Here is a 19604-nt window from a genome sequence, read left to right on the forward strand (position 1 = left end):
TTTTCTTTTTTGGTCTTCTTCTAGCTTCTCAGTTGTGATGAGTTTTACTTTTGTTTGTCGTATGTGACAGTAAATTGACAATTCGGGGGCTTTGGGTGGTTGATCAGACACAAAAAAAACCCAGCTATTTGAAGGCATCATCTTGGGTTTTTTTGTCTTTTTTTTGATAATGTCACATATCAAACAACAAATTGAGAAAATAATTGGTAGAAAAATCGATCATGAGAATTATTATTTTCTGCCTTAGATTAATCATTTGGTAGGTAAAACGTCACGAAATGGAATAAAATGCCTGCCACAACTTCCCAAAACTTAAGGCTACATGTCTCAAATTGCTTGTTTTGTCTGACTAAACGCTCCCAAATTTCCCAAAAAGATTCAGATTACAAAGATAAAATAATAGAGAACAGAAGAGCAGAACATAGTGATATTTGAGAGTCTGGTCTCCGTCCGGTGTTTTTTTTGTCTTGAAAAATGACTTAAATGATTAATAGTTACTGGAAATTGAGTTTTCTGTCCCATTATCAACGACTCAATCAGTCTCTAGAATACAATTTTGATCGTTGTACTAAAATAAGTAATTAATATATAAAGAAATAACTCAATGTCAACTTTTTAGAAACATTTGAAAAAATTCAGACCAGGTCTTGCGATCATTCTGCATTGGTTTAGGAAAGTGGTGGCAGACGTTTCAGAGGCAAAATATCTAAAAAAATTTTTATCACCGAACCAAAACTATCTGCAGGTCTGGATACCAAGAGGGTTACGTCAGAAAATGTCTTTTGTGATCCCCGTGAACTTTGAGCAAAGCGTTTGAAAGATCTTCACGAACAGGAAATACATGAGTTGAAGCAGGTAACACGTGGCCGCGCTAAGTATAAGCATCCTCCACCCCTCCACAAGCAGTCAGTCGACACGTGGTTATCTGAAAACTTTAATTTATTATATAGCAAAAGTAGCTCTCTTGTGCGATTTGCCATTGTCAAGAAGTTTGTAACTCTGTTCTGAGAACATTTATTGAGCTGGTAACAACTGTAGGATCCGTCCTGATCAGCATTTACTCACCACTGCAGCACCACTCTGAACTCTGCACACCCCCGAGAACACACACCTGGAATATCAGCCGTTGGAAATAATCATCTTTTTCTCTCAGAGAACATTAGTACGCTTCAGTGACTAGGTCACTTTAAAGTATTAAACTCCTAGGAGTTAGTTAAACAGTTTTACTAACTCCGACAACTGTAAGGCCATCAGCCACAAAAACAGGGGAAATGTCTACTACAGCAAAAAAAACAGAATGGTCCAAATCTCAAAGTACCATTTAACATGGAATTAATCTCCAAGGTCTAATAAAAAGCATCCAAAGTGCTTCTTCAAATTAAAGATGTGGTAAAACTCAATTACATGTGAAGATTTAAATCGACGTAAAGTGTTATAAAAATTGCATTGCATTTCAAGGGGCATAGAGTTAACATTAGAAAATAAAGTCAATAACAAAAACCGTAAGAAAACACAGTCTCTCTGGTCCATAAGCATGTTCAGAGTACTCTGAGGTTTTTGGAGGGAGCGGTACAAACGAATGCAGTGCCGAGCATGAAGACCGACAGTCCCGATTCCACAGTTCTCCATCCCTGGAACTCGCTAAACTAGAAACCCTGGATCTGAACCAGCTGTCGTGGAGGGGGGACCGAAGTTAGAGGGGTGTGACGAAGTAGCCTGCAGGTTTCTGGTAGCTGTGTGCTTGCTGGCTGTGCGTCTGCGTCTGCATCTGCTCCTGCTGCTGCTGGATGATCTGCCGGACTTCCTCCTCCAGCTCTGGCGGGATGATGAGCTGGTCGTCGGGGTCCGGCTGGGCGGGAGCGTTGAAGTAGCCCCCCTGCTTCCTGACGGGGGCGTCGGACGCCTCCTCTATGAGGTCCTGGTTCCTCCCTTGGCAGGCTACGGAGCCGTTAGCTCGAGCCCTGCGGCCCAGAGTCCCGGACCGAGCCTCCCCGCTGAGGCAGGGAGAGGAGGGAGGGACGGGGGAGGGAGCCTGGGAGGAGGAGAGGGGGGGTGAAGGCTCGGGAGGGATGTTTGTGCTTGCCTGCACATGAGTCTGTGTTTGGGGGGCCGGGCGGTCATGGCGGCGCAGACAGTGGACGTCAGCCTCCACCTCCACACGGCTGCCGTTGGAGAAGACACCGGCGATGGGCTCCTCGTCCTCGCTGTCCAGGCCGTTGTCAGACAGAGCTCCAGAGAACTGCCTCTGGAAGCTGCCTCCTCTGCAGGCGGGTCTCCGCACGCCAGCTCGTCCCGGCGGGCCGAGGTGGGACGTCGCGGGCTCGGTCTGAGGCGGTGGCTCCTCTGACGACGCCGTGGATCCCACCTCGCTGCTCATTTCGGACGTGCTGAACTCGCTGCTCAGCTCGCTCACCGTCCCCGAGGAGGCCGGCGGCAGCGGTATCCCGCCGTCACCGCCCGCCGAGTAATGGTGCGCGCTGGTGTGAGCGCCCGGGCCGGGGCTGGGGGGAGGGGGCGGCGGCTCACAGAAACAGCAGCAGTCTTCGGTGATGCTGAGCTGGACGACGACGGCGCTGAGGCTGTCGGAGCAGCCGTAGCTCTGAGCCAGAGTCACCAGCTTCTTGGCAGCCGCCAAAGCGTCCGGTACATTCCTGACCGCCTCCACCGCCTCGCTGGCAGACAACGTGTCCCACAGTCCCCGGCTGCCCAGGAGGAAGAACTCGTCCTGCGGGGTGAGCGTCACCGTGGAGACGTGTGGTCGAGGGGTCACGGACGGGCACAGGAAGGAGTAACCCATAATTCTGGTGGAGTCAGTTACACCACTGACTTTGTTATCCTACAGAGGAGAGGAAGAAGAACTAAATACAGCGGCAGCTGACCATGTTTGTCATCAGTTAATCTGTTACTGTGCTGAAACATTTCATCAGCTGACAGAAGATTAATTGGAATTTATTTTGGTGATCAGCTAACTGTCTCCATTCTTTGTTAAATGTCAAACAGTCTCTGGTCCCTGTGATGACTTGTGATCCTTTTGCTCTTACATGATTTCAGATTGACTGGGTTTTTTAATGAAAGATGTTTCTTTGAGCTCTGGGAAATGTTTTACTATGTTCAGGCATTTTATAGACTAAATGATTAATCACTTGATCAGGCCATAATTTGTTTAAATTAATCACTTAGTCTATATAATGTCCACAAACAAAATCTTTTTTTTTTTTTGATCTTCAGACTGATTGTTTTGTTCAACCAATGGTCCACAACCCAAAGACATTCAGCTTATGATGATATAAAACAGAGAAGAGCCACAAATCCTCACATTTGAGGGACTGAAACCAGAGAACAAATGAAAGTCATCTACTACCTAAATTTCCTCTACGTGCCGTAGATCGGCCACTCTCCTACTCAACTCATCGTTTCCGAGCGACAACCCATGAAACACGAGCGAACGCAGTCTGTCTTTACCTCTGTGATGATGGCGTTATGCCGTCGGACCCTCCGGTACTCCGGCTCCTCTTGAACGGTGTGTGTGGCGGAGAGTTGCATAGCTTTGCCGTCTCGGCACAAAACAGCCTGGCACCTGCCCACGTTGCCGGCCTTCAGAGTGAAGCAGCCGCCGTGCTCGCCGGGAGCCACCGGGTCGTGTCTGATGTGGCACAAAGCCGCCGAGCCGCCCATCCTCTGGCCTGCTGTGCCCAGCTTCCTGCGGGAGAGCGGCACAGAAACACAAGAGTTTAAGAGTGCGTGTCATCGCTGTCCCTGTGGAAACATTCAGGTGTGACTGTTTGCCTTCTGTGTGCCGTTAACTAGGAGTCACTTTAAGCGTCTTTACCTTTGCATGGTGAGGAAAGTGTTGGTCATGTAATCTTCCTGCCTCTGGCCCCTGTGGAGCTCCTCTGCTAGCACGTCTCCCATGGTGCACTGCAGCAGGTAGGGCACCTCAACATTCCTGTCTCCGTCAAAAACCCCATACAGAGCTTCACGAATCCCACAGAAGCTGTCCAGGGCCAGAGCAGCCACACACAGCCTGAGAAGAAGGAGCAGGAAGATCCACTAGTTTTCTGTGTGTAATGTGGACAATTCATCCCGGCCTTTATGTCCCTGTGCCGACTTTAGTCCAGCCTGTAATTTACGTGTCTGAAGTGCTCAGAATGCAGCAGCCAGACCTCTGACCAACACTAGACGTTGAAAACACTACAACCGTCGTCCTGGCTGCGCTGTAGCAGCTCCCGCTGCATTTTAAAAAAGGAAGATCCTGATAATTCGTATTTCTCTTCATATTCACTCCACATTCTCACAAATGATGAAGAAATATACTGCATAATATACAAAGATCGATACTCAAACATTTTATGGACATAGTTTCAGAGACAGTTACATCTGTCAGATCAACTCTAAGGCTGAACAAAAGCTTTTGAAGAGCTGGAACAAGACCTACAACCTACCAACTTACCTGCATAAATCGGCTTCTTTTTAGCTTTGTTGATGCACTTTTATGCTTCTATTGAACAAATGTTTTATTTCATTACTGTCGTTATTGTATTTTATTGTATTTATTTTTGTGTACATTTTGAAAGCACACTGTAACTGTGGTTTGGAAGTGTTAAATAATCTCAACAGAGTTTACTCACTTAGCTAATTGGGTTCTTACAGACTATAGAGCTCAATAAAATTGAGGAGATGGAGAGAGACAGAAGCCGAGGGAAAAAGACTGACTTGTTTTTCACTCCGGAGGCCTCGGTGTAGCCATGGCTCCAGACTGCAGGGGCCCCGTGGCTCTCGCTCACACACGGAGCAGAAGGAGATGGATCTACTCTGAAACATCGGATATTACTGCAGAGAGGAGGAGAAGAGAGGCAAAATAAAACGAGTAGCCTGTTGGTCTTGTTTTCTTTCTTTTTTTTTGCTACTGCAGTGTGTTATGTTTGAAGTTCTCACTTGAGGAGCTCCAAGCATTTGTGGTCCAGGTTTAGGCGAGGATTTCCTGTCAGGTCCAGCTCCTGAAGCTTCAGAGGAAGCGTCTCTGGCAGGGTCACCTCAGTCAGCTCGTTGCAGCTCAGGTCTACACACTGAGGAAGAAAAACAAAGGAACAGAGGAGGTCAGTTTTCAGGAAGGCTGAGAATCATGAGGGACCTCTTGATTCATCAGACTGCAATTCAACTACAAAAGACGTCTGTGGATCCTGCATTTTGACCCCATTCAAAGTAGCATAATCAAGGGTATCCGTTATGAGGAATTACTCCTTAGAGTGTGGATGGGGCTGTTTTAGCAGAGACACACATGTAAATTAGATAAAACTTGTACCAAACCTAGTGGTTAGTTTTGCCTCCATCTCAAATGTTCTGTTCAGCAGTAACAGCAGCAGGTCGTTTTCTGCTCCGACTCCAGCTGGAAGGTCACTTGCACGCGTTTGATATTGTTGTGTATTATTTACACTTCCCAGTCCAATCTGTTTAACCTTCAGCGAATCCCAACAGATTCAGGGATGAGTTGTGACAGTCAGTTCCATTTTAATCCTGCTCCTGGTCAGCGAAATACCCAGATTTGTTAAGCTAAGACGATCAAATCTATTATCAAACATTTCATCCGACTTCTTTATTTTTTTTAAAGCAAAGACCAATTTTGATAACATGCAGGTAACCAAAAAAGTTTCAAAAGCCTCAAAAGAGTTTTGTCCATCAATTCTGAATCATTCGAGAGTAATCACAATGCATGAAAAATTCTATTTTTTTTCCCACCCTCGTTTCTCTCACACGGAGGCAGGAGTATTAAAACCGTCATTTGGGTTCAGAGAAAGGCGGAGATTATGGAGTTACCGGGAGATTACAAAGGATTTCCTGATCTGGCCCAACCCGATAAAGATGAACACAGAGGTAAAGAGATAGACAGAGAGATAAAGAGGGACAGAGGGAGCTCGGTTTTTGTCATCAGACTAGAATGAGGTTGATTTTCTTCCCTAATTTCCAGAATTAATTCCGCAAGGCCCCTAATTTAGGAAACAGCTGTTACGGGCGTTAGTGGATGTTGTGTGGATGTGTGCAAAACCGAGCAACGAGACAAGAAAAACTATTTGTGCGCAGCTTTGTTTCAAGCTGCCGAGCAGCACCACGGCTGAATGAACGCCCAAAATAACGGCGTGTATCCCACTAACCTTGATCTCAGGCAGCTGGAGGACCTCCGGGAAGGTGTTGATGCAGTTGGAGTGGGCTGAGAGTGTGTGCATGCGCTGACAGCTGAGGATGGTGGTGGGCACAGCCCTCAGTCTGTTGCCGCTCAGGTCCAGCTCCTCCAGATGCTCCAGCTGTGCCAGTTTACTGCAGGAGGCGGAGGTGTGATTTTAATCAGAGCGCTGGCGTCGCACCTTTTATTTTTTGTTCTTTGAGGGCCACATTTATCAAACTCAACTCTCTCGTGACCTAAACCTATTTCTGAGGGATGGCTATGACCCAAGACTGGATCATTTCATAAAATGTGCCTCGTTTTTAGGATTAGGACCATTTGTAAAATGCAAAGCCTACAATTAGGTGCACAAAGTCAGAAACTGCGTTAGATCCCTACCTTAGTGTGTTTGGGAACTTAAACCTCCCGAATTAGACTTTAATGACTCTACTGAGACACTTCTGAGGGTGACTGAGTGTCTATGTGGGAGTTTTCTATTTTTAATTTTAATGCATCCTTCACTGAATTCAAGGTACAACTGCCATTTAAAATGTAGTTATCATCCATACATGAATACATGCGCAGAGATACTGTTCACACGCAGTACTGCGTTATACCTGGCAGTGAAAGTCTGCAGCTGGTTGTAGGCGAGGTGAAGCACCCTGAGGTGGCCGTGTCCCATCAGGAGAGGGACGCACTTGTCTGTCAAGTTGTTATTGGTCACATAGAGCTCCTCCAGTATGCTGGAGCTGTCCTCCGACAGGCTGGCCGCAGGGAGGTTCTCTAGCCTATTGGCCGACACATTCAGGTATCGCAAGCTGTGATGCAATCCCAACAGAGAATATAATTTAGTGCTCGAGCACATGAGTTGACAAAAAAATAAAACACAGATTGGAGGAGGAAAAATATAAAGACAGAGATAGAAGAAAGAAAGATGTGACAAAGACGGATGAAAAGATACAGTAGAATGAAATACACAGGGACAGAAAAAGACAGAGAGACTCTGGAAGTTGTGTTATTGTCTGCACCTTTGTGCTTTGATGAACAGGTTATGTGGGAGCTCAGTCAGATAGTTGTGTTGGAGGTCAAGGACCTCGAGCTGCGATCTCTCCAACCTCTCAACCAGCTGACACACTTCGTTCCAGCCTGCCAGCAGCTTCCTCAAGCTCCCACTGGACAGCAGCCTGCAACACAAACAACACAGCAAGCTCAGTCGCTGTGTGTGTACTGTCAATTTCTTTCAGTGGGAACAGCTCTGTTTTACCCCGATGAGGCCCTGACACAGAACAGTATACAAAACATTGTATGCCTGGGGTTCAATAAGTACACCTTATGTTGAATTAACTCTTGAATTGGGAACAGCTGTTATAGATGGAACTGCTGTAGTGCTTCATGTAGACTGAAGCTGAATATAGCCCCGCCCCCCCCAAAAAAGAAAAAACTATTATCAAATTGTCTGTGTGGTGCATAAAAAGCAATGTGGGAGCCAGTGAAGTGCAAGAGTTAACGTTTTTAATTGCTGAGTGGTAGATGCTGCCCAACGCTGTACACACACTGAAAATAGCACTGCACCGGTGTAGGCGTGTTGCTACAGGTACTGAGCAGAGGATGGAAAACAATCCTTCATCAGCTCAAAATTTTAATTTGCACAATACTTTATTTTACAACTAAATACCTGCAAAATAAGATAAAATATGACATTGTACCTGCTAAACATTGGCATGTTAGCATACTGATGCAGCCTCACAGAGCTGATAGTGGGGCTGTAGACTGTTAGTTTTGTTGATAGAGTCTTGGCGTTTTGTTAACCTTTTCTACACTGTTTATTGGTCAAGTCAATTTTATTTATGTAGCCCAAACTAACAAATCTCAAATTTCGTTCAAGGGTTTGCGATTTGTATAAACAATCTGTATGACCACATTTGTCTTTAGACCGTCAGTTCAGATGAGAAAAAACTCCAAAAAAAACCCTTTATGGGGGAAAAATAAACCTTAGAAACTGTTTTCAGTTTCTCATATAGTACAAAAGATGTGGAGCTGGCAGTCAGATGCATCCAATGTGGTTGAGTAAGCCTTGTATCCAGGTGCGTTTGAAGCTAAATGTATGCCAGGTGTTCAGTGTTCTTCTTAAGATATTGTTGCTATTTTAGGAATCTTACTGTCCATTTGTGAAAAACTTGCCTCTGTACCAGGTATCTCATGTGTTTGTGTGATACTCACTGTACGGGAAGCTCAGTAACAGAGTTATGACTGATGTCCAACACCTCCAGTCGGCTGCTCTCACACACCCAGTCAGGGACACATCCCAGCTTGTTCCTTTAAGAAAACAAATAGGGTCAGCACCGAGCTTAGAACAAGAACCCAGTCCACTCTGCTACACTATTAATAGGACAGTGACAGTTTCATAGTGAGTCTTCATACCAGGACAAATCCAGAACAGACAGATTTTCTGGCACAGGCTGCACCTCCAGCTCCTTCAGCTCTACAAACACAACATGCAGAACTCTTTACAGTCTCAGTGTGTATACGCATTTAGTGTCAAACCTAAATCTGTTCAACATCTGTACGACCCATACTAAGCGTGAGTACCGTTATGTGCAGCGTGCAGGCTCTTGAGGGCGTGGCCACTGACTCTGAGGAGGGAGAGAGTGTTTCTGTCACAGCGAAGGAGCTCCAGCCTACAGAGAGACCTGACATCCAGCTCCTGAAGACCAGTATCCCTCAGGTCCAGCTGGACGATGTGGACCAGCTGCTCTGGGTCTCCCACCGTCACCTTCTGAAGCCGGTTCAATCTGTACAAGAGGGAACATGAACAAAGGGAAACAGGGTAGAGAGAGGGTAAAATTGTTGGTGATTGACCGATTAATTTAATTATTTCAGCTCCAATTTAAACCCTCATTGTTTTTTGCTGAAAAAATAAAAAAGGCTATATTGAACTTTAATTATTAGGTGTTAAGATTTTCAAATCCAGAAGACAAAAAGACCAAACCAAGCGGTGATGTAGAAATCTGGAGCGCATTCTTCCTGCAGCATCTTCAGAAGTGTTAGATTCCAGCTGAGCTTTGTCCCAGTATCACTTCTAAAAATGTAAGAGAGTGTGAGGATATTCTTACCTGAGATCTACGTGGTGAACAGGCAGCCACTGCAGTCCGGCCATATCCAGGACAGAGAGCTGGTTCGCTGCCAGACAGAGTCTCTCCATGCCTTTGAGCTTCTCCAGGACGGGCGGGACGCAGCTGAAACGGTTGAAGGATAAGCCGAGGTAGGTCAGGCCCTCCAGAGAGCCCAGCTCCACAGGCAGAGAAGTCAGGAAGTTACTGTCCAGGAGAAGAGTCTGCAAACTGGACACCAACAAACAGAGTTACAGGGTAAGGGATTTTGAGGCTAAGAGTAGTGAAAAAAAGTCTAACTCCAAGTTAAAATGATATTTGAAAGTACTATTTCATGCTGCGTTCACCTGAGATGGGTTTTTCTACTGTTACCACGCGGTTGCTTGTGAAAGAAAACTTGTGACTGTTTAGGTGTTGAATCTGGCAGAATCCAGAGTTTTCCAGAGACCTTTGTGGATGTTTTTCTTTTTTTTAAATTATTTATGACCATATTTCTGTGTGGTACAATTATTCTAACCTTACTATAAAAAACAAAGTATAACAGAAGCATTGAATGATTAATGTGGTAACAGACAAACACATGCCGTATCATATCTGAGCTAGGTCACACATGATATCATATCTTTTTTAATAAAAACACTCTGTTGTAGGTCTAGTACTTTCTGTCACTAGTTATTAGTGTCTTTCTTTCTAATATTACTCTGAAGTTGCACTAGATGAAACTTCACTCTTTGCGACAATCTTCTGATTATTGTCAAGTTAAGTTAAAGCACAACTGAGCAAAATACTGTACGAACTTACAGTCACGCTTATGTTGAGTGTTTCATCGTGCTGCTGATGTTTGCTATCTACTCGCTGTCATCACATACTGTACATATACATGCGGGAACACACGTGCGAATACACAACCTGCTGGTAGAGACACTAACTGAGCATTTGACCCCAAGTACCCTTCCCGTTCGGGGACAGCGTGGGCATGACTCTGCACTCTGATCACCTGGACAGAACCTCTGCACGGTCAGGACAGAAGTCTGGTGCACAGCCAGTTGTTCATTTAATACAGAGACGGATTAATCTGCTCTGATGGAATTACAATGACAACAACCCCTGTCTGATGTCTCTGTCAGCAAAGTACAGGTCACTGAGGACACATTCGGCTCACGGGCAAATACCTCCCAAATCATCATCATCATCATCATCATCATCATCATCATCATCATCATCATCATCAATAACACGAGAACCCGAGGGTGTCATCGTCTTCCAGCCCACTTACTTATCCATGGTTCCTACTTCTGCAGGCAGAGACGAGAGGCGATTTCCAGACAGGTTTAGCTCCGTAAGCAAGGTGATGTCACACAGGGCCAGAGGAAACTCGGACAGAGAGTTATTTGACAGACTAAGGCTTCTCAGTTTACAAAACCTAGCGAAATTTAGAGAGACATTAGGAGAGAAAGAGAGAAAGGGAGAGAGAGAGATGGGAAGACAAGGGCAGACAAAGAGGGACAAAAATATTGTTGTCTCAGTACTACAATCAGACTTTGGCCTTCCTCAGAATTGAGGTTCTAACAAAAACCACCCCCCCAAAAAAAGAAAAAAAAAAAGTAGTAGTTACATAACACCTGTCTCGTAAACAGGGAGAGTTACCAGGCAGGAAGCTACCACAAGGTCTCAAGGATACAGCAGCACAACACTTACAGTACACAAGCTAAATGTTTACACTTTTACTAAAAGTATTCACCATAACAATGGAGCATGAGGTTCAGGTTGGAGTTTGTGTGTGTGTGTGTGTGTGTGTGTCTGTGTGTGTGTGTGTGTGTGTGTGTGTTCCCTGGCTCTTCTGGCCTAGCCTATTCCAGTTCACGGAGGGGTCAGGGCAAAAGGCTAAACCCGACCCACGTCCTTCCGAAGGGAAAGTCACAGGCAAAACACGTGACAAACGCATTCCTCAAAACACCACCTGAGAAGCGTGTGTTTATGGAGGAACAATGGCAGTATATATGCATTATGTGTTCATATCTATCAAGAAAATGTCTTAAACGTAACATTCCCTTGACATAAATTGGCAGAAGAAATCGTCGTGCAGTAGGTTTTGGATCAGAAGCCTAAACTTAAAGAAGAAAAGAGAATACGACATGACACAAGCTCTTTCTTTTGAGCAACTAAAATATTAGTTAAATAATATACGGATAGAGATTGACATAAATGCTTCTCATCTTGTTAGTAACTCGGCCACCACGTCTGTGATTTGTTGTGTTTGGATGATGTAACATTTTTAGTTCAGGTCACCATCCACTTTATATGACAAGTGGATCATTAGTCTGTATAAATGTCTTGTGCGGGTGAATTGGCTTTTGCACAATACAAGAAAAACAAATCTGTGTTTTGGGACAAGGACATTTTTACAGTTAGACACTGTGAGATGAAGCCACAAACACGACTGATTCTTATTAGTGTATTATATTAATCCTACATGTAGGTCTTTGTTTTTTTTTAAGTCCAAACACAACATGCAGATTTCAGCTTTAAACGTGTACAGCCTAACAGAGCAAGATGTTTAATTCTTCTCCCTCATTTTAGTTGGTCCAAAACAGTTAAATTTCAAGCTTTTCAGTATCTTTTTAATGCCCCATAGAATGCGCTATACTACCTCTTTCGCAAATCATACCGGCCAAAGTAACAAAGTATGACGGGAAACCACCACTTTTAGTTTAATTGTGTGCATTGTTTCCTGACAGCCTGCAATCAGATACAAAATTATCACTGCCCACAGCAGGCAAGAGAAAATATCTTAGTTATGTCATTTCAATTTAAGGCTTTTTAATACTTCCCAAGGCCTTTTTCGAGGACACTGTATTCAGTGCTTTTTTAAGACTTTTCAGGAACTGCAGATAGCCTGCCAATAGCAAAGATTTTAATCCTGTTAGCATTTGACGACAGACGGTTTAAAAGAGCAGCCATACACTTGTCTGATCATATAAATAGTGTGGTTTTCTTCTTCTGCACTGTATTATTTTGTGTGGGTAGAGCACTGATCCCATAGCGCATCATGAGGAGACCGAAAAGACCAACATTTCTTAGACTACATGTACACTGTGCTGGATAATCTGAAAACATGTACATGTGAAAGCAACCGTGCATCCACATTAGCATTTTCATGCCGTTTTGATCCACGCTGGATGTAAAAACATGAAGGAAACAGCCAAATCTCTTCCTCCTCCTCCTCCTCCCCTCGCTGCAAACAACAAAACTTTGCATCACAGCCAACATCTGGTCAGAAGAGGGATGGACACAACCCAGTTACTGTGCTGCACAAAGACGTCAATCTGATGACAATCTGTTACACAATCGCAAAGTTGTCTGACAAAAATCAACGAATAATGAAAGCACCAGTTTTGTGTGATTGGCTGTACTGACGTTAAAAACGAGTGATCACCGAGTGGTTTAGTGGCGACAGAAAGTTCACCTTTTTACTCTGCTGCAGTTTTCCCCACACCCTAAAAACATGTGTGACCTTTTTTCAAACGAGCTAGTCTGGACACTGTTTTTGTTGTTTTTTGGTTTGAACATGCTACCGTAGTTTGGTCAGAAAGGCAAAGATGACAGAGAGACAGATTTGTTCAGCTTTAGCTGACTTTGTGTGGATGTGGTCCTACAATGGAAAATGACCTCACTTCACAGACTGTGACATCAGCGACCCATTTGACAATCTGACCTGGAAAACAGGGAAAAGTCCTGTGCCCCAGAGGTCAGGTTGCTGATGTCAAATCTCTAAACAAGACTGCGACTCGTTTTTAATCATCCAAACCACACAGCATCCCAGACACACGTCATCTGTAATTTGATCTAAGCTGCTTCCTCTTTAGACCATATGGTAACTCCCCAAGACCGAAAGAACCACTGAGGGACATTCTACATCCAAAAGAGAGAAAAACAAAAGGGAAAATACTGCTTTCATCTGCCAGCTTCTCCTGTTGCTGTGCTCCAAAACACACAGGATGGTAGTACGCTGTCTGAGTGTGGTGTGTGTTGATGACAGAAACTCACCTGGTGAGTGCTGGAACACCTTTGTGAGGGGACATGAAGTTGTTTTTGAGATTGAGGTGGGTGAGGTCCTGGCTGTAAAACAGCTGAGCGGGCAGCTCCTCCAGGCTGCAGCACGACAGGTCAACTGAGTTCACCCTCTGGGACGCAATCTGACGCAGTGAAGGGTGGACAGGACAACGTGATGAGCAACTTTTGACGACGACAAGTTCACAAGTGGCAGACGTGTAAAACACTGCCATCATCATCATCATCATCATCAAGATACATCAACCTTGAAATTACGTGTCAATAAAGATGTAAAAACTGAAGCAAGAGTGTTCCTGTGGACACAACTACATACATACTGTACATACAGTAAGTCTTGATGTACCTTTGAGGCTGTCCTGTGCCACCGGAGATGCTCTGTGTAGGATTCATAGCTGATGTAGTAGGTCTGACTCTGAGGACCAGCTGAGCTGAAGGCCAGACAGTGGCTGTGTCTCTTCACCTCCTCCACCTGCAGAACAGAACACGTTTGAAACAAAGTGTGTCTAGCCGAGCTAATGACTGAGGGTTGCAAAGGAACCACTTTTCAATCTCTGACCCCTCTCTTTTACCAGAGGTATATCCAAATGATCCAGAAATTCATGTTTTCTCCGTTTTGGAAATGGCTCATATATCATGACTCCATCTATTTCTGCTGGTTAACGATACACTCTAATTTCTAAGTTTGAGAACGCACACACACAGCCAGGTGCGGACAAATGTGAGCTTTAATGCGAGTCCATCTAAAATGAGATCAACTCTTCTCAAATATACCGTGCTTTTTTTTTTTAATTGGACATTTTCAATTATCTTGCCTTCAGCAGGGTGGTGTCTGATGTTGTTTCCTGTCTCGGTTGATCGGTGATTTAACACCATGGAGTTTTTCCATGTGTTTTCATTTTGTACAAAGATTCATTGTACGAATACGTTTCAGTGCTACCAGAACCCCACATTACTGCTCCAACTGTTCATGTTTTGAATTCCTCATACAGTTACCTGTGGTCTGGATATAAAAAAGAAAGGTCTCAAATTTAGAGTCAACATTTGTAATATTGTCCTGAGGGACTTGTCATACAGGTGTGAGGGTACAGCATGTTCTAGTGGATAATCTTACCAGACACAGAACAAAAGCAGAATTGCAACAATAACTCCAACCGACACTGACTCCAAGTGTTTTACTCTCATTTTTTGCTTTTCGATAAACAGGCCACTCATCCAGAATACCCACCCTGCACGTTAAAGACATGAAAACATTTTATAAAGTACCTTTCCTCCGATGAGAGGGAGGATGTGCATCTTGCCAGTGTGGGCGTGTTTGACAGACGAGACAATGAGGCAGGTTCCACTCAGTGTGACCTGACGCTTCGACCAGCGGTTCACTGGCAGCGCCAGCTTCCCTTTCCGAACATTGAACACCCCTGAAAGCTGCACACGCTCAGAACCGCCCACGCTGCGAGGCTTACCTGGGGAGGGAGAGACGCAAGCATGTTATATGATAAAAAAAAGAGATCGCAGATGATCATGAGTGTGCTGATTATTATACCCAGACTTTTCATAGAGATAGTTTTATTTTTAGCGCTGTGGGATTTTGTGAATCAACTCTCTCACACTGGAGAGAGAGCAACAGAGAGCTGTTGGTTATGTAAGTGAAGTGTAGCTAATAGCCTGTGGGCTGAGAGAGGGAGCAGTCACTCAGGCGTGATTTGTTACATTAACCCCTCGCTGGCACAAAAAGCAGCCACAGTTCAGTTAGAGACAGAAGCCAGTTCAGGGGGCTGATTGTGTTTCTGGCCACTGCCCTGCATTTCCCTGTGTGCTGGAAACCAACTCACCAACACTGTAGATTTTCTTGTAAAACTGTGTTTTCCAGTTTGCCCATTCACATATAACAGAGAACAAGAGAGACAGATGAAGAGTCTGAGCAACTGTGAGACTGAAATCAGATTAGCTTGTTATGCAATGCCTTATAACACCAGCACCTAGATCCTCCCAATTGTCTCCCCTCCAGTGACTTAAACAAAATGTCACTTAGGTTTCACTGAGACTAACCAACTCCTGAGCATGTCAGGGTATCAAACCTCAATACTTTTTAAAACCTGGTGAAATCTGTCCATCTCACAGAGTTTCAAACGCTGGTATCATCAAAGTTCTTGTGCAACCGCTTGCATTTAAACAACATCTAAGATTGAAGACATTTTGGATCGTTCTCTATTCTATTATAAATGACAAAGCAAAGCAGCAAAACCGCAACTCTGAGAAAATGGAAACTGCAACGATTGAAACAATTAATCCATTATTAAAATAGTCGACCAGTTTTCTGTCAGTCAGCTAAGCATTTCAGCTCTACTTGCGTTTAAATCCATTTTGGGTGACTGCCGTGCATAATTTCCGGGCTTTTTGCAGTTCAATCCAAGATGAAGGATCTGCCCACATGAAAGCTCCTTTTTCTGAGCTCTGTACAGACCCTGAGAACAAACAGGAACAGCAAGTCCTGACAGTGTAGACAACAACGATTTAAGTAAATGTAAGTTAAGATACGATGGAAGAAACCGAAGGATAAAAAAAATCATTTGGGTGATGATAACAGAACCAAGTGACATGATATTTTGAGTAAACACCCCCATCAAGTTTTTGTATGTTGTGTGGGTCTTGGGGGATTTCATCATATATTACTTGTTACTTAAAAAAAGGACGGGTGATATCATGTGGTTTCTTCTACCACTGTGATTGGATAAATGTGAGGTAAACTCACCACATAACTGATGGAGCAGATCAATCTGATTCTTTCAAACACAATCCATTCTAAACTAAACAATAACGTGGAATGCGTATTATGTGAGTCCACCCTTCCCCGGGCGGTGCAGGCGAGACGTAGCGTTAATATATACATGCATACATGCCCTTTCCTTCCTTCTATTTCTCTGAATGTTGGACATCCTGCCTCTCAGCAAGCAGCCAAGAGTCATTTCCTGTTCAGGCAACAACACAACTTTTTGGTGGATCTTGACCTTAACAAGTCCGATGTCCCTGAAGGCTCCAAGCATCTGGCTAGGGCTGAAACGATTAACTGATTAGTCGACTGACAGAATATCAATCAGAAACTACTTTAATCGTCATCATTTAATCTTTTGATTCATTTTTCAAATAAAAATGCCAACAAATTATCCTCCAAAAATGGAGGATATTTAGTTTTTCTCTGTGTTTTATCATTGTTAACTGAGTACATTTGGGTTTTGGACTATTGCTCAAACAAAACAAGATACTTGTAAATGTTGGGAATCTTGGATTTAGGAAACTGTTTTTGCCATTTTTTATTTTATAAATCAAGCAACTAGAATTGTAACGATTATTTGATTAATCAATTAGTTGTGCGACAGAAAAAGCATCGGCAACTATTTTGATAATCTTATAAATTGTTTAAGCCATTTTCTAAGCAAAAAGTTTCAAGCGTTTATTGGTTCCACCTTCTCAAATTGGAAGATTCGATGCTTTTCTTCGTGACATGATAGTAATCTGAATTTCTTTGGGTTTCGGACAGTTGGTTGTACAAAACAAGACACATGGAGAAAATCTGATGTATTATAGACAAAACAATCAATTAACTGAGAAAATTATCATCAGATTAATCAATAATGAAACTAATCGTTATTTTTACCCCTACCTCTGAAATCTTCATCCTTCTTTCTTATTAACAGCAATTTCAAGATCTTTCCAGAGGTTTTGTCATGACTTTTAGCCGGATCTAAACCAGCCTCTTAGTTCTGAACTGCGGTTCAGAACATGGAGAGGCGACATTCAGTTTCGATGCACCACGCATCACCACGTTGCCTTGCGTTGTGATGGCAACACCAGTGGGACAAAGTAAGATGTTCTCTTTTTTTAACCTGCAAGTATTTAGGTAGCTTTGGACGCATGCATCAAACGAGTTTGTTTGGTAAGTAGTATTTAAGCTTGTAAAGTAAAGCAGTGACCTCTGGTTGCTGCACTTCCAGGATGAGGAGGCGTCTGCCGCGGTGACTGTCTCAGGGAGATTAGAAACACTGAGGAGGTGAAATCTGAGTTCCATTAAGGTCGCAGTTCTCTTACAGTCAGCACACTGTGGGTATGATCGCGTGTGTGTGTGTTGGTGTTTGAAAGAGAGACAGAGAACGCTTGGCGATGTGCATTTTTGCTTGTGGGATTTTTGCTAAGTCAAACTCCTTTGGCTCGACGCTTAACATCACCATTAACATTCAGTTTGTACTGTACACACTGACAGGTCGGATTAGTGTGGAGGAAAAATTCTGTCTTGTGAATTAGTGGACAGTTTTACTTCTTTTGTCTTTCAAAATGACAGTCTGAAAAGAAATAAATCAGTCAATATGGGGCCGCGAGTTTACTTTGCTTACTGTTTAAAGGGTTACAAGCCAAAAAGGCTGGGACTATTGCTTTACAGTGGATTTCTTGTGCTAAATTATTCCAATTTAACTTGGGATTTCTAATTCTGGCAACAAACATTATGAACATTGTTGTCACTTCCTATCATCACACCACTTTTCCCCTATGACAGTTCCTGCTGTGCCAGTAGCACTTCCACTTTCCTGTCACACATACCAAACTCTTACTGCTTGTTTCATGGCTGTGTTTGTCTGCAGTAGCTGGAAGGGCCCCTGCTTTCAGCAGCACAACTCTATGTCATGCTTTGTTCCTCTGTCATGTTACTGTGGGAGCCGGGGGGGTTCGAGCTTAAGGAAACTGCGATGACCATTTTTCACTATTCTCTGACTTGGTTTTATAGAAGAATCAAATAATCGATTAATCGAGAAAATAATCAACAGATTAATCAATAATGAAAATAATCATGAGTTGCAGCCTTACTTGAGAAGACATGAGAGGGATACTCGACAAATGTGAAACAGGGCAGAGAATGTGAGCTAAATGAACTTATAATATGTAAGTTTTTCCAAAAAATTATTTTGTGTTTCTCCCTCCATCATCACACCGTTAGCTCCTGACTCTTTGTCCCCACTGTCTCTGCTGAGGGTGTAAAAACAAGGTCAAAAACAATATCCATTTGTGCTAATCCCAAAAGAGATCACGGCTGTTTTTACATCCTCTTACCCTGCTTATCGGCAAAACAGGATCATTATCAATAACAACAACGACAACAACAACTTAGCGAGAAGAGAACCCGAATCCATAATGCCTCATGATTTTGGTCTTTGGCGTACGGATGGATCACACCTGTTACCTCCAGATGTGTCTCCCTACAGGACTACACACAGAGAGGGGTTGGGTATGGGTTTACAGGCAAAACACTGGGTATTGTCCCCTCAGGACAACTGAATACACTCGTTTAACAGTCTGACTGACCAAACACAATGACAGCACTCACGGTACACTGAAAATGGATGAACAATGAATGAGCAGAGACAAGCCGAGCACAAGGAGAAATGGCATGGTGAAACTAGCTGCTAGTGGCTCTCTGACGGCTTCACTTGAAACAGTATTTAAATACGAATTGTGATAAACCTTCCCAAGATGATGTCTTGATCTTGATAAGGCCACCCACAAAAAATAAAAGAAGTGTTTGAATTTTGATTTTTCTACATCAAAGTACTCACCGAAGTAGAAGCGAATCAAGCAGCCAATTTCTGGATTCATCCCCTCCTCCTGCCCCCTCCAAGCATCTTCAAACCCCAGATTAGTGAGGTACTCATTTAACATCTGCAGAGGCCTCTCGTCGTCTCCCAGCCGCCGCACAGCTCCGCCATGCAGCTGGACAAAGAGGGCTGGGGTCGGACTAGTACTGATGGTCTCCAGCCATCCCCTGCTCCCCCCAGGGATCTCCAGGTCAGGCTGGACAGATGCTTGGCTGGTCAGGGGCCGAGTCTGAGAGCTGCTGGAGCCTTGAGGGGGAGGTTTGATTAATTTGGGAGTATCTGCGTTATCCCCAGCTCCATTTTCAGTGTCTAGTCTTGTCACTTTGTTGGAAGCACTAGAGGGGTCTGTGGTGGTGGGCAAGTCTCCTTGCTGGTCTGCAGCAGAGTCACCGGTTGAGTGTGTTGGAGAAGAGGTGAGGTCTACTTCATCTGAGGAGCTCTCAAATGGGTCAGGTCCCTCTGTGGCACTGTCACAGTTTGGGCTCAACAATGAGGAGTCAGTACCTAAACCTAGCCCATCACTGAGTGAGTCCCGGTGCTGTGTGCTTCTGGGTCCACCGGGGCTGACGTCCTCACAGGTGCTGCTCTCCATATCGGAACCTGAGTAGACTCCATAACAGTCTG

At 44.0% G+C, this 19604-nt stretch overlaps 1 protein-coding gene across 1 annotated transcript in view; it reads right to left on the reverse strand.

The window, feature by feature from the left end:
- Window positions 1–941: 941 nt before the first annotated feature.
- The window catches only part of LOC120790719 (PH domain leucine-rich repeat protein phosphatase 1-like), a 20057-nt gene continuing 1394 nt past the window's right edge, over window positions 942–19604 (reverse strand). Inside the window, exons 1-17 of the mRNA XM_040128536.1 lie at window positions 18942–19604; window positions 14605–14801; window positions 13685–13810; window positions 13315–13463; window positions 10544–10690; window positions 9271–9498; window positions 8747–8949; window positions 8579–8639; window positions 8378–8473; window positions 7186–7341; window positions 6775–6975; window positions 6150–6312; window positions 4936–5066; window positions 4714–4830; window positions 3830–4024; window positions 3463–3700; window positions 942–2836 (exon numbers count right to left, since the gene is read on the reverse strand). The exon at window positions 18942–19604 is cut by the window's right edge and continues 1394 nt beyond it. Of these exons, the coding sequence (XP_039984470.1) occupies window positions 1694–2836; window positions 3463–3700; window positions 3830–4024; window positions 4714–4830; window positions 4936–5066; window positions 6150–6312; window positions 6775–6975; window positions 7186–7341; window positions 8378–8473; window positions 8579–8639; window positions 8747–8949; window positions 9271–9498; window positions 10544–10690; window positions 13315–13463; window positions 13685–13810; window positions 14605–14801; window positions 18942–19604 (4214 nt within the window). The 3' untranslated portion in view covers window positions 942–1693. The remainder of the gene's footprint in view (window positions 2837–3462; window positions 3701–3829; window positions 4025–4713; window positions 4831–4935; window positions 5067–6149; window positions 6313–6774; window positions 6976–7185; window positions 7342–8377; window positions 8474–8578; window positions 8640–8746; window positions 8950–9270; window positions 9499–10543; window positions 10691–13314; window positions 13464–13684; window positions 13811–14604; window positions 14802–18941) is intronic.

The sequence above is a fragment of the Xiphias gladius genome, chromosome 6 (assembly GCF_016859285.1).
Source record: "Xiphias gladius isolate SHS-SW01 ecotype Sanya breed wild chromosome 6, ASM1685928v1, whole genome shotgun sequence".
Lineage (NCBI taxonomy): Eukaryota > Metazoa > Chordata > Actinopteri > Istiophoriformes > Xiphiidae > Xiphias > Xiphias gladius.